At 36.3% G+C, this 22908-nt stretch overlaps 1 protein-coding gene across 1 annotated transcript in view; it reads left to right on the top strand.

The window, feature by feature from the left end:
* Positions 1-22908, top strand: part of OXCT1 (3-oxoacid CoA-transferase 1) — a 137056-nt gene that overhangs the window by 72706 nt on the left and 41442 nt on the right. The window contains exons 12-13 of the mRNA XM_019464267.2: positions 3675-3747; positions 4356-4431. Of these exons, the coding sequence (XP_019319812.2) occupies positions 3675-3747; positions 4356-4431 (149 nt within the window). The remainder of the gene's footprint in view (positions 1-3674; positions 3748-4355; positions 4432-22908) is intronic.

The raw sequence follows: 22908 nt of genomic DNA, 5'->3' as shown, positions 1-22908 counted from the left end.
TTTTTGAGAGAGAGACAGCGTGAGTAGGGGGAGGGTCAGAGAGAGAGGGAGAGAGAGAATCCCACACAGGCTCCGTGAAGGGCTTGAACCTGCAAAACTGTGAGATCATGATCTGAGCCAGAACCAACAGACACTTAACTGACTGAGCCACCCAGTCACCCCAGGTTTTCTTATTTTAATATCAAATAATGTTTTAAATGACTTACCTTTGGTTAAAACACCTTTAGAAAGAACCACCATGTTAACCTCATGGCCTATAAATATCCTTGGCCCCTGTCATGTGCTTCTAGGGCAGTGGTTCTGAATGAGCAAGTGGGGGATTTTATTCCCCTGGGGACATTGACAATGTCTGAAGACATTTTCGATTGCCAGTGTTATTGGCAAGTAGTAGAGGCCAGGAATGCTATTAATTATCCTACAATAATGTAACAGCTCCCCTCAAAGAGTTACCCAGTTCCAGATGTCAATAGTACCTTCTCTCGAGGTCCTCGTGCCACAGCTGAAGAATCATAGGCCTGCAGACTAAGGAACGAATAGTACAGCGTTCAAGATCTGTCTAATGGCTGGGACTGCCCTCTTCCAGCTTCATCTTCCACTACACCCTTCAAGGACTTCTGTGTCCACCCATACTGGACTAATGGGTCTATACTTTTTTTTTTTTTAATTTTTTTTTTTAACATTTATTTATTTTTGAGAGACAGACAGAGACAGAGCATGAGCAGGGGAGGGGTAGAGGGAGAGGGAGATACAGAATCTGAAGCAGGCTCCAGGCTCTGAGCTGTTAGCACAGAGCCCAATGCGGGGCTTGAACTCATGAACTGCGAGATCGTGACCTGAGCTGAAGTCGGATGCTTAACCGACTGAGCCACCCAGGTGCCCCCAAGTGGTCTATTCTGATCATGCCTCATGCTTTCCCTTCTCCATGCCTTTGCTCTTCCTGAATGCATCATCAGATTCATTTGTTCTATCCCCTTCTTTCTGCATCCCCATCTCCTTATCAGTAATTTCCTATTGAAATGTGTTACACTTGTCCTTCAAGCTCCAGTTCATTTGTCCTCTCCAAATCCTCAGAAATGCCCCTGCTTTGAACCTGTAACACATCTAGTGTCTTTCATTTTGCCTTGTAATTATTCGTGTATATTTGTCTCTCTAACTGAATAGTATATTCCTTTTGCTTTGAGTGGTGGTTCTCGAAGTGTGGTCCCCAGACCTACAGCATCAGCATCACCAGAGACTTGTTAGAAACAGAGATTCTCAGGACTCATCACAAGCCCACTGAATTATGAACTCTGGGAGTTTAGCTCAGAGATCTGCCTTCCATGTGATTCTAATTGGTGTTAAAGTTTGAGAACTATTAGCTTAGGACGTCTGTGTTTTGGTTTGTAACACCGTTCAAGGCACATAGCAGACATTTTACTTGATATTGAATAAACACCACGTTAAATCATGAGCCCAAGGACTCAGTAACTGTGAAATTGAATAACTGTGTTTGCCCAAATATTATGAAAGGATCTAGACAAATGCAGAGAAAAACTGGAGGAAACAGAAGTCAATAAGGAATAGGCAAATAAGAAAGTTCTTTTCCTTTAAAATATTGATTGTATTGTTGATAACAGTTACTTATTGACCAAATTTGGACATTGTATTTGGAAAGCATGGATTCAACTTTAGGATATCTATTTTTACTTAGATATTGGATATTTAAAAATACTGACAACTAACTTGGCATCCAGAGAATGTAATTTATAAGATTGCAGAATGTATTAGCAGGTGCCTGACAATAACTGTATTTTATGAGAGTTGTTTTCTGGGCTCTTAAATAAAACTATGCTTCATAAATCACATGGGGAGAGCCAAGACTCTCTCACTGATCTCCAACTTTCCTGTGAGCGATAAATAATGCCTTCTACGTACTGTCAGCTGGTGGAGATTGCCCTTTGGAAGTCATTGTGATTTAGCACGTGAAGAACAAAGAATTGAGATTTTTATGTTTCTCTGCTTTTTTGTCCTATACATTGTTGCCCCTTGCACCTCATAGGACTGGTCAGGAACCAAATATACTGGATATGGAAGTTGTGTTAGGATCAAGTTTAGTTGTATCATGCCTATCCTGAAGCTTAGAGTTTCCAGGCTGGCGGTATAACTCTGCCACATAAGCCAGTTGCTGAGTAGCATTTATCCCTACAGGGGCGATGGCATTATTTCTTTTACAAGTAGGTTCGGAGTGAGGAATATAATAATAGTGACAATAATGAAGCTTGTGTTTATGGAGTCCTTTCTCTGTGCCAGGTACCAGAGTAAGGACTTTGCATACCTTATTTCATTTAATCCTCCAAATCCTAAACCAAAAAGCCCCTCCTGACCACACCAGAAAGTATTCTCCAAAGATTTTCATCTTACAGTATTTTGAAAGATGTGAAAATGTTTCCCTTGTTTAGAATCAGACTCCTTTTGGGAATAAATATTTCAGCACGATATAAATAGACTGTTTCTCTCTACTCGAGCTCAAATGGAGAGGGATATTGATGGAGAATTTAACTTTCAGACAAGGCTTGAGAAGCTGAGGGTACAGCTGTGTTGCACAGCTGGGCATGATCTGACCACCCTAGTCCTGTTGTGTCTGGGAGCTTTTCTCTTTTCCAACCCTGGTATCATAACTTTTCTTCCCCTTCTATTTGACTGCTTTATTACACTGGGATAATGCATGAGGTGTTCTCATACAGTTGACTTCTATTTGGCAAAATGGCATGTGAGTCCTTTTCTGGTTGAGGCCAGATTCTTCTCCTGGGCACTGTACTCACCGGAAATAGATCACAAAAAGAAAGCAGCTGAAATACAAGTCAGGTGATACTGTTGGTTGTGTGAGGACAGGATGAACTTGAAGATCCTTTTCAGCTCTTTAATTATGAGGTGTACATTTTGGTTGAGATCTTTCCAAGAGGACCTCTTAGAAGTTACCCTTAAAAGAAAAAACAGTTAACCATTAAATACATGAGCCAGTATTAGGATGTTATTCCCTGATCTCATCAAAGTCCTATGATTTTAACAGAAACTTAGAGGAGCAGGAGAGTTGAAATATGAGGCAGAGAGAGATTAAAAGAAGAGATTCAGGCCTGATGATGTTAAGGAATTAGGTGGGGGGAAATTTCTTTCTAGATTATTTATTGGTTTGTTTTTTTTTTTAAGAAATATCTGAGGAGCATCTCTTGTGTCATTTCCTTCCAAGTTGCATATCTTTGCACACAATCTCTTTGCTCCAGTGACTTAGAGTGTTGCTAGATGCATCCCAGGGGCTCCTTTTTCCCTCACGGTCATCAGCATTTAGCAGGGGCTTGTGGAGGGAGTGGGGGTTGGGGAGAGGCAGAAATGGTTAGAGGTGATAGGGGGTGCTTTGTAGAGAATTACAAAAACAATAAGAAAATTCAAAGTTGGTCTTTCTATTATCACCATGCAAGGGCAAATCTGAACAATACTTGTGACAAAATACTCCTCTTCACAGGGTGACAGTTCCCAATGGATCTCCCACAACCCCACTGCCACTGCTGTTTGGTTAAAGAGTTCTTAGTTCTTTAGGAAACAGAGAAAGTATAGACCTCTCTCTACATGATTTCCACTCTTAGAAATCTAATAGCCTTTTCTTTCCTTTGTTTCCTTTCTTGTTTATGTGTGTTTAGGCAAGGAAACAGTTACTGTTCTTCCAGGAGCCTCTTACTTCTCCAGCGATGAATCATTTGCAATGATTAGAGGGTATGTAACAACGGAGCCCCTCGTGTTTCACATGGCGTGGAATGAACTGAGTCATCCTCTGAGCGTGTTAGCAAGACTCCGAAACATAGCCACGTCTCCCAGCCAGCAAATGTTCATGGGCTCGTTCAGTTGCACCAAGATGTGAAATTATTCACATTGAATGTTGGGAATTGGAACATTCATCTCACAGTTATTAAAAGAACCCCCCCAAATGGAATTTATATCTGTGTGCTGAGTATACCAAAGTAAATATTTTTAAAGTTCTTTCTAAGGATCCTAACGTTTTCTACAAAATTGTTTTCATTTTCTAGCTAGCGTTTGCCTTCAAATCAAGCCACATTCTCCCTTACTGAAGGAAACAGACTCACTGTGTACACCTGTTTTTTATTTGTTTTTGGAGACAATATAGGCTATATTTTTTTTTAAAGAACTCTTAATGGTTATTTCTCTATACCAGCTTGAGCTGGTTGATTTTGAAATCAGGTGTTGGGTAGGAGAAAGCAAATTTATTTTGGTGGCTATAGAATTATTTTAATTGCTGGCAGTTTCAAGCAAATGGGACATAAAGCTTACAAAGTTTGCTTTATATTTCCTTTTCTCTCTCTCAGGGGCCATGTGAATCTAACAATGCTAGGAGCAATGCAGGTTTCCAAATATGGTGACCTGGCTAACTGGATGATACCTGTAAGTACACATTTTTCTTCTGACTTACGCTTGGGTCAGAGTAGTTATTTTTGAAATACTAAGAAAAGTCTTGTTGAATTGCTATGAGAGCACAATATAATTATTACAAAAATGAAACATTTTCGTAACATTTAATATTTTGGTCAAATTTTGGTAAAACAGCTACTGAGAACTATTTGGCTTTGCCCGTTTGCTAGAGGACTAAAAGGCAGGATCAGGGCTAAAACACAATTTTCCATGAGAACAGAGAATTGGGGAAGATTGAAAATAAATGGGCTGGGGCGCCTGGGTGGCTCAGTCGGTTAAGCGTCCGACTTTGGCTCAGGTCACGATCTTGCGGTCCGTGAGTCTGAGCCCCGCATCGGGCTCTGTGCTGACTGCTCAGAGCCTGGAGCCTGTTTCAGATTCTGTCTCTCTCTCTCTCTGACCCTCCCCCGTTCATGCTCTGTCTCTCTCTGTCTCAAAAATAAATAAATGTTAAAAAAAAATTATTTTTAATAAAAAAATAAATAAAAATAAATGGGCTAATTCTGATAAAAATAAGAAATACAAATATTATAGCTAAGTTTTTATAACTAGAAAGAACAAAAATAAATTTATTAATTTTATGTTAATTCTGTATTTTCTCATTCATAGTGATTAAAAAAAAAACAAAACCTCTCAATTGGTCATGTGACCTCATAGGTAATCAGTCACATTGTCTTCTCTTATGGAATTCAAAACTTGTGATATTTAAACATGTATTTGAAATGCAAAGTTTTATTTACTAATCACCTAAATCAGGGAAGAAAGCATAGAATTAGCTTTGGAAAAAGGACTATAATCAGTTGACTTAATTTATGAGTGTGGTTTGTTACATACCAGGTTGTTGCTTTGTAATGTGTTTGTGGAAACAATAATGAGTGCATGTCCATGATTATGAACTCATTTTGGCTGGTAGCTCAGGTTACTCTTTCTGGATGTGTACTTCAGGATTTCTGTGTGTTTTTCTATATCATCAGCTACAAGGAATTTGTTTAAGTAACTGATGCTGGTGTTCTATGATTTGAGAGTTTTTCTGAAATCACTTAGATATTTTCCTCTAGTAATCTTTGAGGAAGGTGGATTAATATAGTTGATGACAGTGTTAGAGATTGTCTTTAGCTCTTTTGATCTAATATACTGTGAAATATTATTTTAAGGTTTGAATAATTAAGACCCTGGTCATATTAAAATCTCCTGAGTATTTTAAAAAACTATTGATACCTGGATCCCACTCCCAGAGGTTTCAATTTAATTAATGGGGGATGTAGCCTAGGCACTGGGCATTTTAAAAGCAACTTTGATGATTACCATCTGTAGCCAGGTTTGCGAACCAGCATATTAAAGAATGATCGTAAATCACAGACTGTAAGGGAGAGAGGCACCGAGCTGGCTCATTCGGTAGAGCATGTGACTCTTTTTTTTTTTTTTTTTTAATTTTTTTTTAACCTTTATTTATTTTTGAGACAGAGAGAGACAAACCATGAACGGGGGAGGGTCAGAGAGAGGGAGACACAGAATCTGAAACAGGCTCCAGGCTCTGAGCTGTCAGCACAGAGCCCAACACGGGGCTTGAACTCACGGACCACGAGATCATGACCTGAGCCGGAGTCAGACGCCCAACCGACTGAGCCACCCAGGCGCCCCTGACCATGTGACTCTTGATCTTGGGGTTGTGAGTTTGAGCCCCATGTTGGGGAATAGCGTTTACTTAAAGTGATAAAAAATAATTAAAAATAATTAAAAAATAAAATGTAAGGGAGAAACATCATTGAACCACTAATATTAGGGAGTATATTGTTATTTTAGCTTAAACATGTTCATTCTAAATCAGCCATGGTTATAAGAGTTGGCAGCTTTTGGAGGCTTCAGAGAAATCAGGGAGGATCTCCTGAATATTGTACAGTGAATCAGATTGACAGTTTATGGGAATACTTACTTGTGTAGAAAATCAAAATACATTTCTGTTCTCAAATTTTTAGAAAAAGGCCACATGGGATAGTTAGAAGGAGCATAAAAAAGTAAGCTCTGGGTTCTAGCCCTGACTCTACCCAGTAATTAAGGTGTGACCTTGAACATGTCACTTAAACTCTTTGGGTTAAAGCATCCCTATCTATAAAATGAAGAATTGAGATTAGCTAATTTCTGGTGTCTCATTGGGGTCTCCTAGCTCCATGGATGAGAGCAAGGGCCTCGGAGTGAGATAGACCTGAGTTGAAATCCAATTTTTGTCATTTGCTAGCAGTGTAACTGAGGCAGTTGCCTACTTTTTCTTCATCTGTAAAATGAGAAGGATATAATACTACCTACTCTATAGGATTATATAAAGGAATAAATGATATAGTATATACAAAGTACATATCATAGAGCTTGACAACATAGTACAAGCTAAATAAATGGGTTGTTATTATTTGACAAGAAGGAAAAGTTGGAGGTACCTGGCAGAGAAGGGATTAGAATTAGTTACTATGGACAGAAACAATAGAGTTTTAAATATGTCTGTATCTCTAAGTCTAGAGATAACAAGTTTGAAACAAAATTTAACAAGTTTGAAATCAATTTGCACAGTGGTCCCGAGTATGGAGCAGAAATATCATCAACATATTGTCTTTAAGAAACATAGGCATCTTTAAAAAGTCAGTGTATGTCTTGTTTATATTATGGTTTGGCACCCAGTGAAGCTGGAAACTTGCACAGAGTATACCTTATGTAGTTGTCATTTGTAGGAAAGATTTTTCAACACGTATCACGTTTTTATATATCCTGTGAGGATTCCTGTGAGTGATTAAAAAAAAATCAGTGTTGGTTAACTTTATAAATAGTCTTAATACAATTGGAGCTCATGCATTTCCAAATGACTGGACCTAGTGGGGCAGTGATGGAGAACTCTGGAGTTCTGAAGGAACAGAAACTAAGCATAAAAAATGTTCTTGTGTCTGGTTCCACTCATTTGGTAATAGAAGATGGTAATGTCATTTCTGACGAGCTTTTCTTTTTTTCCTTTAATAGCTCATAATCACTTCTTGGATTCTTTATATGTGATGCATAGTGTATGTTTTTGATTCTTTTGAATGCAGAAGAGTTTAAGAGTCAAGACCATAAACTTTAGTTTGTAATAAATTTGATCTGAATTTTAGTTCTTCCTCTAACAAATACAATTTGGAGTACATATTTCTGTTAGGATTAATTGAGAAGAAAATTAAAGTGGCCACTAAAAGAATTCCACTAAATAGTGGCTGTTACTGTTAACTCTTTCATTCCTCTATTGCTTAACATTAAAGAGGGAATATTTGCCTTAAATTACACTGATGTAAGCAAGACTATATTTTACAGTAACTAGTACTACCTGCTTATCCTCAGTTCATGTTCAAGTGCCCAAAATTAAGCCCTTTGAGGACATATTTCTGGCTCTTATTGGTTATGGATAAGGTACAGTCTATCCTTCTTATAGTTTCAGGGAGCAATCTATTTCTATTTGTCTCAAAGATTTATGTTGATTATTAAAATTTAGATATATTTTTATTGCAAGATCTGGCAGTTAAGAAGCTGAAAAGTTCAGCTTTATTATATCATTTTTCATTTGCTTTTATCTTTTTAGTGAGTTGAATAATCTTTCAATGGTTGTAAAGCGTTGAGATTCTCTGCATCATGGCATCCCCATCCATCATCACGATGTCAGATTACAATAAACATTAAGCTTTTAAGGCAGGCAAATTGTATGGATGCTATTTGTCTTATCCTTTAATAGCTTCTTAGTATGCAGTGTTGATCTCCTGTACACAGATTTTGAAAAATTCTGCCCTGAGCATCTGAAGAGAGAAAATGCGACAGAATAGTAGTTGGATCCTTTGAGTTCCCTGATTATCGTGATGATGGTAAAACCCCAGGCAAGCTACGAAAATGTGGACAGATGTGCAGCCCGTTGAATCTGCATTCAGAACCTCTCTGGCTTTCCTAGTGCCTATTTTTAGAAAACAGCTGCCATAGATTATTGACTTGTGAAGGGAAGCAGGTGTGTACGAGCAGCGATGGGAGCTGGTTGTTGAAAGCCTGCAAGAGAGGCTTGCCGGACAGCGCTGCTGTGTGTGAGCGAAACGACAGCCGAGGGCTTGTTGCTTCTGTGTGGGGAGAAGTGAAATGAGGGATTTTTTTCTTTTTTTTTTTTAATGAGGGATTCTTAGGGCAAAGGAGAACAGGATGTTTTATGTTTGTTTTTCCCTCACATTTTTAACTTTATTTGTGCATTTTAAAAGAAGAAATACAAATGGGTGTACTCATGTATGCTACATGTCTGAGTGCATAAAATTGGTTTCATAATTCTAGTTGTGTCTTTTTTAAATAAGCTAACTCTCTAGTCTTCTGACTTGTACAACTAAGGCATTTTGTGTTCGAGATTTAAACAATGTTATGTCAATTATATCTCATTACAGCTGGGAAAAAGTTTAAAAGTTAAAAAAAGGATTCAATCTGGTGGTTTAATTGCATCAAGTGTAGTCCAAATATTAAATCCATAGATACAGATATAAAAATATAAAGATTAAAGTAAGAATAAAGGTATAAACTTACAGATATAGATATGGATTTAACGTATATTTGTCTTATTTATTTGGCCCTAAGGCTCAGGAAACTACAAACTATGGGTAAGGAAAATGGTGGAGAAAATATGTATGTGTGGCATTATGCTTTTATAATTATTCAGTAATGCTTTTGCCATATCAGTGTAATGAGGTGAAAGGTATACAGAACTTTGGAATTAGACAGATCTATGCTTAATTAAATACTGGTTCTGTCACTTACTGGTGGTATGGCAGATCATTTTATCTTGGTATACTCTTTTATAAAATGATAATGTTTAACTCATATGCTTGTGATGGGGATTAAATTAGTTCATTCAACAAATATTTATTAGGCACGTATTAAGGGGCATGACTGTTCTTGCCTCTTAAAGATGCAGCAGTTAACAGAACAGATGAAATTCTCTGTGTTCAGGTAGCTGATGTTCTAGTGGGGGTCAGCACATATGGCCCATGTGCCAAATCTGGCCCACTGCCTCTTTTTGGAATGAAGTTTTACAGGAGCACAGCCACATCTGTTGATTTATGTATTACCTGTAGATGCTTTCATGCTGCAACAGCAGAGGTGAGTAGTTGCAACAGAGACTGTATGCCTGTCAGTCTAAAACATTTACCATTTCACACTTTATGGAAGAGTTTGCCAACTCCTGCCTTAGATCATTGGTTTGAAACCTTTCTTTTCTAATATAAGCATGTGATGCTATAAATTTCTAAACACTATTAGTGAGATCCACAAATGTTTATATATAGTGTTTTCATTTTCATTTTCTCTTCAAAATGTTTACTAATCTCTCGTGTGATTTTTTTTTTTTTCTGTGACTTAATGGTTATTTGGAAGTATGTCATTTAATTTCAGGTATGTGATGATCCATCAACACAAAACTTTGTGTTGATCTCTAGTTTAATTATCTTGAGGTCAGAAGACATACTTTATATAGTTTCCATCCTTTTGAATTATAGATTTATTTATGGCCTAAAATATAGTCTGTCTTAGTGATAGACTTAGGGACTGTTCCAGCTGTATTAGAAAAGAATGTGTATTCTGCTCTTGTTGGGGAGAGTGTCCTATAAGTCAGTAAGGTCAAGTTGGTAGATAGCATTCATGTTTTCTATGTCCTGTCAGTTACTGAGAGAGGAGTAATGTAATATTGAGCTATAATTGTGCATTTGTTAATTTCCAACTCAGTTGTGTCACCTTTTGCTTGTAGATTTTAGAGCTCCATTATTGTATTAGTACACAGTTAAAATTGTTATGCTCTTTTAACAAATTAACTTCTATCGTTATATTGTACTTTATCTCTGGTAATATTTCTTATTCTGAAGTCTACTGTCTGACATTAATATATTCACTCTGCATGGTATATTTTTTTCCATTTTTCTACCTGCAACCTATTAATGTCTTCAAGTGAGTTTTGTAGTTAATATGGTTAGGTTTTGTTCTTTTATCCAGTTTTATAATCTGTGACCTTTAATTGGAGATTTAGGCCATTTACATTTATGTGATTATCAACCTGGTTCGGCTTAAATCTGTCAGCATGATTTTTTTTTCCCCTCATTTGTCCATCTGAGTTTTTATTTCTCCATTCTTTTAGATCAGCTAAGTATTTTTTATGATTCCATTTTATCTTCACTATTGATTTCTTTTTTTCCCCAGTGGGTCCTCAAGGATTTACAATACACATCTTTTATTTATCACAGTCTACTTTAAGTATTATCTTATTATCACTTTACATATAATGTAAGAACCATACAACTGTAAACTTTTATTCTCTGCCCTTATCCTATTTGCTGCTGTTGGTCATATATTTTATTCTGCGTGTGTTTTAAACCTCATGATATTTTGTTATTATTTTTATTCCAAATAGCCAATTCTCTTTTAAAGAGATTGAAAATAAGAAAAAAAAGTGTGTTTTTTATATTTTTATTATATAATATAATTTATATATAAAAGTTATATATTTTGCATATTTCCCCACATATTGCTCTTTCCTGCACTTTTCCATTACATTGATCCAAATTGCCATCTGATGTTGTTTTCCTCCCCCTTAAAGGACATCCTTTGATGTTTCTTACAGTGCAAATCTTAAGGATGTCACTCCAGTTGATTCTTTCAATATTTGCTTTTCAACTTTGTTAAATGTAGTTGAGAGAAGCCTCTAGTTTCAGTGTAATTAGCCCCACTACTAAAGTTATTTCCTTTTGAGGGCTCTACCATGTATTATGAGGCCTTTCCCCTCTGGCTAGTAGGAATGTGAATTGTTCCCAAACCTGCATGAGTTCTGGACATTTTTTGCTTAATATTTCCTAGTGGTTCTTTTTCAGGCCTTGACTAATTTCTTCTCCTATATACACACATCAGTACTCTACCAAAGGCTTGAGATGAATCCTTTCTGCAAATCTGTGAGCTCTTTCTCTGTGTAGCAACCTCTGTTCTGATATTTTGAGATACATAGTCAAATTCTAGTTGACTTGGTCTCTCTGAACCCAGCAGGACTACAGGATCCCACCTGAGTCTCTCTCCCTGCACTGGGTTCCTCTCTCCAGGCAGTTGGCTGGGGCAATTATTGGCCCACCTCATTGGCTTTCCTTCTGTCAGAGATGACAGTCCTGTACTGCCTTTTTGCTAATATCTGAAAGCTACTTTTTCCTGTATTGTTTAATACCATTAATAATATTTTTGAACTTATGTCTTTATATATTTCTTGGATGATTTTCTTAGTATAAATCCCCAGAAGTAGAATACCTTGGCCAACTTTTTAGGGTTTTGATGCTTAATGAATTATGGTCCAGAAAAACTATCCCAATTCACACTCATACTGTTTTCATTCTCTTATCAAAGCTGGTATTTTTTTCTATTGTTTCATTTTTCATTTCTTTAAAAACTGCCATCTGTGACTGTTTAAAGAGCCAGCAGAACCTTACTCCTCTGAAGGAGCCCTTACTCCTCCTCTCTTTTGTTCTGGAGGCCTTCCTTTTGGCTTTTAGCAGTTATTACCTCTTATCAAATATTGTTCCAATGCTGCTATCTTTGCTAATTTTAAAGATCACATTGATGGTGGCTGTTCTCAGTGTTTGTGAATGTGTCTTAACAGACCAGCTGTGAGAAGTGTGTGTGTGTGTGTGTGTGTGTGTGTGTGTGTGTGTGTTTTCTGTATCCAATATGTTGAACAAGCTCTACATGTGGGATGAAATAAAAACAGAGCTATTTTTATCTCCTGTGGTGTCTTTAACTTTATTTAGTTAGGGAAGCTCTCCTTCTGAAATGACATTTCAGCTCATTCTCCAATAATATAATAACTGTCACTGGATCAGTTTAATTCACCAATTCTGTTTTGATTCGAGAATTACAGTCCAGTTAAAAATAGTGAGCATTGCTTTAGGATACATTTAAAACCAGTACATCTCCTCTTTCTCTGGCTCTCCAACTATAGACAGGACTGGCTACCTGCCTTTGGGAAAGGTTGTGTGGTGTTCTTTGGCTTCTTTCTTCACTCGTCTCCTCCCCCAATTCACTGTTGGGCACCTACCTAGGTAGAAATTCAGGAGAATGGGAAAAAGAGGAAATAGGGTGGGCAAGGTCTTAAGTGGCTAGTAATGCTATGAGCTGGCTCCTTGCTCTCTGGTCCTTGCAGACAAAGCTGATTCCTTTTTCTGTGTATGTGTGGGGGGGTGGTCTTTGGAGACCCCTTTCTGGGTCAGCATCCATCCTGAAGAACAGTGGCTGGATGCTTCCCTTGCACCTCCTGGTTTTCCTGTGGTCCATTTCACACATCCTCCCTTGCGTAGCATCCTGTTGAGAAAGTGTTAAAGCATCTTTAGTCTGGCCTTCTTATGACCCACACCTGGGAAGCTCTCACTCATTTCTTGTCCACTTTCGGTGGTAGTCATGTAGTTACTTCCCCCAAACAGTCACTTCAACTTTCTCTAGTAGAAGTTAGGTGTGCCATTCCCTAGTTGTGTCCTGACTCTTCTCCTGGAGGCAAGGTGCTCTGAAGTTGTCATACAAGCTATGTGGTCAGTTGAATGAGGGGCAGGTATACACCTGACCCTGTCCTTGGTTGCTGGGGCAGAGGGAGTGGGACCACACCATGCTTTTCTTCGAAGTCCTTCACACACAGTTCTCTGCTATGGCCTGCTGTACCCCATGATCTTGCCAGGCATCCCAAGAATCTTGGAATTTGTTATTGACCATTTTCTCTGTAAATTCTGCTTCTGAGATCTATCTTACATGCTGGTATTTCCTAACTGTCACACTTGTATATCCATCAAAACAAGATAAAAGAAGTCCCAGTTTAATATCTGGTTACTACCACAGTTTCCTTCCTCTGAGCTCATATTCAGCTAAGCCTTCATACATGCAGGGATTTCTTCCATCGTGTACATTAGGGTGGTCCTCCAGCTTACTCTGTTTCCCAGCTGCCCTAGACAGAAGAGAGGACCATGGAAGAACCTAGCCAAGCTCTGTTTATTCTAACTGGGGAATAAAAACTGCACTGACCCCTCGTTGGCAGGGGGTGGGGAGAAGAAGAGGAAGTGGAAGGGGGAGAGAGGAGTGTTCAAAACAAAAAACAAAACAAAACTACTGTGACCCAGCGGATGGACCTTTACTTCCCATGCCAATTTAAAGACCCATTTAATGCTTGCAGAATTTCCAAGAGCAAAGAATGATTCTTTCTGGTACAGCAATTTAATAAATGAGCATACATTTTTAAAATGTTAATATTAGTGAATATTAGTGAAATTTATTAGAAACATAAGCTGTTTATTATTGCTCTTTACTTGGGTACTATATTTAGTTATTTAAAAATACTTTTTATCTGTGACTATCTGGAAAACATGTTGAAAATTAATCCCTAGTTTTGTTGTTTACATCCAGTATTTTTCAGACTAAAAGTATATTTATAGACTAACCTATTTGATACATTCGTTTTATAAGGAATTTTCCTCTTACTTGGAGGATATTGTTGGTGGTTAAAAGCTATGATTAAAGTTTAAAAGCCACAGCTAAATTATAAATCTAACATTTTTAGAAGGAAGGAACTAATAGCTATTAAGTACATGCCATTGGCCAGGTACCATTTTTTTGTATATTTATTGTAATTTAATCCTTATAAAATATTGACAATTAAATATATGTTATTATAGATAAAGAGACAGATCAGGAGTTAACTATTCAAGTTTACATCTGTAACCAAGTTACAAAGTGGGTATTTGATCATAGTTTCCTTTCATCTATGTATTATGTATTCTACCACAAGGTTCATTTGGGAGGTGCATTAACTAATGCCTTTCATGATGGAAATAAAACTAGCTGCAAAGTAAATAAATATCCTTACAGCATTTCTGTAAATTTGATAAAGAAATTATTGTTTCATTGTGTGGGATAAAACCTATTGCAACAGGAAGGATGCATGTTGTATATATGATATTAATTCAAGCTGGGGTTTTGAAAGGTGCTGCATTGGGCATTTGCATCTTCTGTTTTCTGCATATTATCATTTTTTTAAGCTCCCACTCAATCTCTAAAGTCTCCGCTACCTAATCACATATAAATAACATAAATCTCACGTATGAAGTATTTTATCCATTTTATTTACCATTTTGTTTTTTATAATGTACCAACTGAGGAGTCCTTTGGAAGAGTCCAGGTTTTCTACTAGGATTTTTATAGTTTTAGTTTTAATATTTCTTAAATGGAAAAGTTGAAACATAACTGTAGAAACATTGGAATCATTGCAAACAGAAATCCTAAATAGAAGTTAAAAAAAATTAAGATCAGAAAGGAGCAATAGCAAATTCATTGGCAAATCAGCTAACTCAGCCTAGGTCCCAGCCCCCAGTGTCAATCTTGTAAGCAGGCAAAGAGATATGAGAATGTGAAATAGACTTTTCTTTTTGGAAATACCAATTCTCAGGGATCTTAAATATATTTTGTCTTTTGATTGCTGTCTGAGTCTTTTTTGGCTCTGGAGGAAGGAAATATTTCCCTCCTTGCTATGTTGCATATGATGTGTTTGTGAACAACTGCTTAGTCCTAAGAACTCTGTGTACTGGAACTCCTCTATGTATTCAAACCAGAGACTGAAAAGAAGATGAGCTAAACATCTGACTGATTCTGAGCCATGTCGCTACCCAGCCTCCCAGCAGCTCTTGTAAGAATTTGACCATATACCCTCCATATTCTTTGGTGTCAGAAAGCGGATTAATATGCATAGAATGGGAGTTTGGTTGTCATCTTCTCCTCCTCCTCCTCTTCTCTCCTTCTCTTTACAGAGAGAATGAGCAATGAATAAGTTTGATATTTTCAATTATTATCCCTTTGGCTAGTGATGTATTTGTATGACTCAACAGCCCCTTCTCATTAAACAGCCCACTTAAAAGAAAGGGATGAAACATTAAAAATGATAGATGATGTCTCTTAGAAACCCATTATTAGTAATTTCATAAATAGTGGTGCTGCTGATATAACTTAGCAGGGAATAAAGCTAAAAGGCTGAAGACAATATGACCCTGCCACCAAAAGCTAATGAATCTCGAAGACTAAATTTTACTAAATAACTGGATTTGGCATTTCTAGTTGATGAAATCTTTACTTCTTACTTTACTCTTTGGTTTAGAAGTAATTTTTGGTCGGCACTTTTATTAACAAAAAAATTTTATTAGAGAAAATATCAAAATATATACAAATATAGAATAGTAAAATGCACATATCCAGTTTATACAATTATCCATTTGTGGCCAATCTTGTTTCATCTATACTCCTATTCACTTTCCTCTTTGCCCCAGATTATTTTGAGGCAAATCCCACATATATTATTCTATACCCTGATATTTTAGTATTATCTCTAAAAGGTAAGGATTCCTTTTATGAACCACAAATCTGTTATCTCATTAATGGTAAGGAATTAAGAATATAATTTTAACATCCAGCTATACAGCACCCTAATTTTACTGATGGAGAACTTGAATCCAGAAAAATGAAGTGACCTTACTCAGGTCGTAAAATTAGTAACTAAGCCAATCCTGGAGCTTGTCTCTCCTGTCTTATAGTCTAATAATTGTTTCCATGACATGAGGAAAAGTTTACTTTTGAAATACAACATCCAAATGTAAAGAACCTTCCATTTTTCTTTCAAATACACTTTGATGCATCTTTTTGTCTCTGTGAAGTGTCTTAACCTTTCTAGACCTCAGCTCTTTATTTTTAAGGTGTGGTGAATGAGATGGGTTTTATTCAACAAATTCATTAGGAGTTTTTTGTTTGTTTGTTTTTGGTATTAGGCATATTAGTCACTGTGAGTAGAGTGGTGAACAAACTCAGTACAGTCTTCCTCCTTTTGAATAATCTTTTTTTTTGTAGTGAATATGGTAAAAATAGGGGTGAATGATGGTACTGTGCAAACCCTTCTGTACACTAAACATTAAATATGTTGATTTAAGAATACTTAATAGACTTAACTATTGTAAGTCTGGTAACTTAACTATTGTAATTCTGGTCCAGGATTATGGCAGATTTTATCATTTATTCAAGTCTCATTTTACCTCTTTCATTGTACTTACTCCTAATTATATTTTCGTTTCTGCCAATGTTTCAAGCTGGGTATTTCATTTCAGTTTCTAAGTGGTCTTGCTAATACAAAGGAAAACTATTGGTTTTTGTATATTTATCTTGTATTTATTCACTTTTAAAATTCTCTTATTAGTATATATATTTTTTAGAATTCCCTTAGACATTCTATGCAGTTTTGGATAAACTACATCCTGTGCAGTTGAACATTTAACCAACTGAGCCACCCAGATGCCCCATGATTCCATAATTTTTTAGAAAGACTTCCAGCTTTTGATCATATTAGCACTGGCATGTGTATTGATAAGACCCTCAGGAACAGTCCAGATCAGATCATGGCTATTGATCTGATAGAGAACTATAAGAACTATAAGAACTAGATAGAGTAGTTGGCTTCTAATTGGAGGTCATAAGATATAACAACATATCTTTAAACCCTAGAGTTAGTTACCTTGGTAAATTCACATTGTGAAAGGCACATGGAGTTGAGACTGAGTGAATATCAGTTTCCCATCTCACATCTTATCCTCTTTTTATACCTTCCCTATCTAAATAGAATGCCAGGCAAAATCAGCAGCATTTTACATGGAGTTTTCCTTCTCCTTTCTTTTTCCTCCTCAGTCAATATAATTGCATTTCCCTAAGTAAAAGACAGGTAGTGTTTTTTAACTTTATTGTACCCAATAAATTCAACAAAAACTGGATGGAAAACAGATTACTGACTTTTTTATAGTTGGGTAAATATGTTTTGCACGAAGGCCTGGTACAGAATTCTTTGAGGGAGACTCATAAGCTCTAAACCAGGGATATGAGATTTGACATGTTTTAGCCATTTGTTACCTGTTTTGCATTTTTTGGGATTATAGTTATAACCTCTTTAATATTAGTATTGGATAAGGAATTTCTGGTTGGTGTGTCGTTACTATGATTTCGGTCTTTTGTTTTGGTAAAGATCATGTGCTTATTATCAAATACTAAGGGGCAAATAAATGCACATTAGCATGAAAACAAATAGCATATCATCTAAATAATCAGACCCCAAAAAGCTAATCCACAAATAAAATAGGAATAGCTCCTTTAAAAAAATCACTTTTCTTACTCTCAGAACTTTATGAAAAATAAATGTATTACTTTGGCACTGAGAAACTTTATTGGTTAACATATTTCCATCTTGAATGTAACTTCTCATAATCATGTAGTTTTTAGGAAATTTAATTTTTTAAATCATAGCTTTCAAGTTGCTAAAAAGATGCACATTTTGTTTAGAAGCACATTTAGAAAGTTTTGTAATTTCAATCCTAAAGGATCTGACTGTATTTTTAGAAGTTGTTTAAACTGAAGCTACATAGGGCTTGCTGTCTGCTTCTTAACTAAATCTATTAACACCATCCAGCACATTAGGAACAATAAGAAAGAAAAATAGTGCAATAAATTCAACATAATGGATATTTTTAAATAGAAAACATCTTCTATGGGGATTCAATTACCTCTTTCTGGAAACTAGGGAAAGATTTTATCCAGTTCTTTTTCTGACTTGTTCTATAACTTTAGGTAATTTATTTAACTTTTTCTTGTTGGTCTTTCTCTTTTTGTAAAGGAAAGCTTGAATTTTATCTCCTTACTTTCTGCAAGTACTGTTTAGGTAATGAGGAATTATCTTCATAAAATTGTATTTATGAAAAGATGCTCAGTATGGAAAAAGTAAACCATAATGAGAAAAATGAAATAACAATAGCAAAAGATAGAAATGATAGCTTATATAACAAAGGTCCAGTCTGTATTCTTAATTTTTACAAACTTGTAATAATATGGTTGCAGAACATTGTATTAAAAGGTTTCCATTACCATGTTTGTTTTTTTTAAAAAAGTACTTTCTCAGAAATCTAAGATATCAGTAGGACAAGCTAATCAAAATGATAACTTGGATAGTAAGTCTTTTTATTGGGAAAATAAAATACATCAAGGGAAACTGTTAACAAAATGAAAAGGCAGTCTACAAAGTGGGAGAAAGTATTTGTAAATTATGTATCTGATAGGGGGTTAATAGCCAAAATATATAAACAACCTCTACAACTCAATAGCAGATAAATAAATAAATAAATAAATAAATAAATAAATAAATAAATAAAAGTCTGATTAAAAATGGGCAGAAGTTTGAATAGATATTTTTCCAAAGAAGACATACAAGTGGCCAACACGCATGTGAAAAGATGCTCAACATCAGTAATCATCAGGGAAATGCAAATCAAAACCACGGTGAGATACTGCCTCATATTTGTTAGTGTGACTGCTATCAAAAGGACAAGAAATAACAAGTGTTGGCAAGGATGTGGAGGAAAAGGAGCCCTTGTGCACTGTCGTTGGGAATGCAAACTGGTGCAGCCACTATAGAAAACAGTATGGAGATTCCTCAAAACATTAAAAATGGAACTACCATATAAATGAGCAGATCTCTTTCTGTGTATTTAAATGAAGAAAACAAAACACTAACTCAAAAAGATATATGTACCCCCATGTTCACTGCAACTTTATTTACAGTGGCTAAGATATGGAAACAACCTAAGTGTCAGTTGATGGATGAATGGGTAAAGAAATTGTGGTATAGATACAATATTATTCAGCCATAAAATATGAAATCTTGCTGTTTGTGATAACACGGGTGGACCTTGAGGGCATTATGCTAAATGAAATAAGTGAGACAGAAATGAAATAAGTGAGACAGATTATACACAGATACTGTATAATCTTTCTTATATGTGGAACTGAAAGAAAGAAAGAGGGAGGATGGGAGGGAGGGAGGGGGGGGGAGGAAGGAAGGAAGGAAGGAAGGAAAGAAGGAAGGGAAAGGGAGAGAGAGAAACAAAAAGCAAGCTAATAGATGCAAAGAACAGATTGGTGGTTGCCAGAGGTGGTTCATGGGACTATGAGAAATGGGTGAGGAGGGTCAAAAGGTAAAAATAAAAAGTAAAATTAAAAAAAACAGTAACAGCAACAACAACAGGAAAAGCCCACATATGCGGTTCTCAGAACCGTCTTAATCTTTATCCAGGTACTAATGTGACTTTCTTTATGCTAGTATACTCTGTATTGGTAAGTGTTGGGTTCTGCAAAGAAATAACGTTCACTTACAACAGGAAAACAGATTGTAGCCAGAAACAAAGCACAGATTCATTTAACTCTCATAAATTTACTTGTTTTTAGGGAGTTAGTATTTGCAGAGTTTTTTTAGCAATAAGCTGGAAGAGCTATTAGGAGAGGCCCTCACAGAGGGAAATCTGAGAACTTAATCTCCGTTTTGTTTTTATTTTGATGAAGAAACAAAAACCACAGGAACGAACCACATACTGAGATTTAAAAAAAAAAACAACAACTGTGTTTTGGAATAACTAGATTTACAGAAAAGTTTCTGAGACAGCACAAAGAGTTTTCATATTCCCTCACCCAAGTTCCCTCATTATTACAATCATCTGCTACCTTGGTACATTTGTCAAAACTAAGAAACACACGTTGATATGTTACTGCTTTGGGGTGTGGGGGGGGTATTTGTCTTTTTTTGTTGTTGTTAATTGTGGTAAGAAAACTTAACATGAGATCTACCCTCTTAAAATTTTAGCTGCACAATACAGTATTATTAACTGTAGGCACAGTGTTGTGCAGCAGATCTCTACTCTAGAATTTTTTCGTCCTGTATAACTCAAACTCTATACTCATTGAACTATACTCAGCTCTGCATTTCCCACTCTCCCTAGTCCCTGGAAACCATGGTTCTACTCTCTGCTATTATGAGTTTGCTATTTAGACATCTCATGTGAGTGGAATCATGGAGTATTTGTTCTTCTGTGACTGGCTTATTGTACTTAGTGTAGTATCTTCTAGGTTTGTCCATGTTGTAGTATATGGCAGGCTTTCCTTCTTTTTAAAGGGTGAATAATTTTCTGTTGTGTGTGCACACCACATTGTCTTTATTCATTTGTCAATGGACATTTATGATATTTTCTATCTTGGCTGTTGTGAATAATGCTTCAGTGAACATGGGAATGCACATATCCCTTTGATATCCTGATTTCCGTTTTTCTGGATATGTACTCAGGAGTGGGATAGCTAAATGACATGGTGGTAATATTTTTAAATTTGGGGAAAACTACCCTACTATTTTTTATGAGCAGCTATACCATTTTACATTCCCACCAGTAGTGTACTAGGTTCCAGTTTGTTTACATCCTTGTCAACACTCATCTTTTTGTTTTTTGTGGTTTTTTTTTTTTTGGTTTTTTTTTTTTTTTTTGGATAATAGGTATGAGGTGATACTTCATTGTGGTTTTGATTTGCATTTTTTGATGACTAGTGATATTGAGCATCATTTCATACAATTGTTGGTCATTTGTATGTCTTCTTTGGAGAAAATATCTTTTCAAGTCCTTTGTCCATTTGTTAGTTGGGTTATTTGAATTTTTGCTATTGTAGGAGTTACATATTTTGGGCATTAACTCCCTATTAGATGTATGGTTTGCAAACATTTCCTCTCATTCCTTAGGTTGCTTTTTCATTTTGTTGTTTCCTTTGCTGCGAAGAAGCTTTCTTGTTTTATGTAGCCCCACTTGTCTATTTTTGCTTTTGTCCCCTTTTGTTACACTTTATAAGATTCCAATTTTATTCTTTTCCATGTGGATAATCCAGTTTTTCCAATACCATTCACTGAAGAGTCTGCCTTTTCCTTGTTGTGTATTCTTGGCACCCATGCTGAAGATCAGTTGGCTGTACGAATCAGTTGGATTTATTTGGTGCTCTCTACACTGTTCCATTGCTCTCTCTGTTTTTAATGCCAATATCATACTGTCTTAGTTACTATAGTTTTGTAATATATTTTGAAATCAGGGAGGGATTTCAGGAGAACAAATTCAGCTTTGTTCTTTCTCAAGATTGCTTTGGGACTTCCAATTCATGAACAGGGCATGCCTTTCCATTTATTTGTGTCTTTAATTTGTTTCATCATCAATGTTTTATAGTTTGCATTGTATAAATCTTTCAGGTACATTACTATCAATTTTTTTATTAGCGTTCTCTTTTCTAGGATACAATTCAGTGTACCACGTTACATTTAATTGTCCCATTTCCCTAGTCTCCTCTGGGAGAAGACAGTTTCTTCTGAGAGAAAGACTTCTCTGTGAAGTTTTCTGTCTTTCCTTGTTTTTCATGACTTTGATAGTTTTGAGAAGTATTGGCAGAAGTATTTTGAGAAGTAAGGAATTTGATAGTATTGAGAAGTAGAATGTGCCCCAGTCTTGTCTTACACATCTCCATCAGAACTCCTGGGTGACCAGGTGCATTGTCAGTGAGCAGTGATATTTTAAAAGGAAACTTTTTCTTTCTTTCTTTTTTCTCTTCTGTGTAGTAGGTCTTAAAAGTAGGCTTAAAATACATAGTAAACCATGTTGCAAACAGATGTGTTATCATCCAGGCTGTGTTGCTTCATTTATAGAACACGGGCAGAATAGATTTAGCATAATTCTTAAGGGCCCTAGGATTTTTGAAATTGGTAAATGAGCATTGGCTTCAACTTAAATTCACCAGCTGTGTTAGCCCCTAACAAGAGAGTCAGTCTGTCCTTTGAAGCTGTAAAGCCAGGCATTGGCTTTTTCTCTCTAGCTATGAAAAAGATGGCATCTTCTTCCAAGAGAAGGCTGTTTCATCTACATTGAAAATCTGTTGTTTAGTGTAGGCACTTCCATTTTTTATCTTTAGCTAGATCTGGATTGCTGCAGCTTCTACATCAGCACTTGCTGCTTCACCTTGCACTTTGATGTTACGAAGACAGCTTCTTTCCTTAAGTCTCATGAACCAACCTTTGTTAGCATCAAACTTTTCTCCTGCAGGTTCATCACCTCTCCCAGCCTTCATAGAATGGAAGAGAGATAGGGCCTTATTCTGGGTTAGGTTTTCGCTTAAGAGGAATGTTGTGGCTGGTTTGATCTTTTATCCAGACCACTAAAACATTGTCCATATCAGCAGTAAGGCTGTTTTACTTTCATATTTGTGTGTTCACTGGACTAGTACTTTAATTTCCTTCAAGAACTTTTTCTTTGCATTCACATCTTGGCTAACTGGCACAAGAGGCCTAGCTTTTGTCCTGTCTCAGCTTTCAACGTACTTTCCTCACTAAGCTTAATCATTTCTAGCTTTTGAGTTAGAGTGAGAGATGTGTGACTCTTGTTTTCACTTGATCACTTAGAGGCCATTGTGGAGTTATTAATTGTCTTCGTTTCAATATTGTGGTGTCTTGGAATAGGGAGACCTAAGGAGAGGAAGGGAGATGGG

The sequence above is a fragment of the Panthera pardus genome, unplaced genomic scaffold, assembly GCF_024362965.1.
Source record: "Panthera pardus isolate Hobbes unplaced genomic scaffold, ASM2436296v1 HiC_scaffold_2, whole genome shotgun sequence".
Classification (NCBI taxonomy): Eukaryota; Metazoa; Chordata; class Mammalia; order Carnivora; family Felidae; genus Panthera; species Panthera pardus.
Note: the sequence above shows the minus strand (reverse complement) of the source record. Positions and strands in the feature narration are given on the sequence as shown.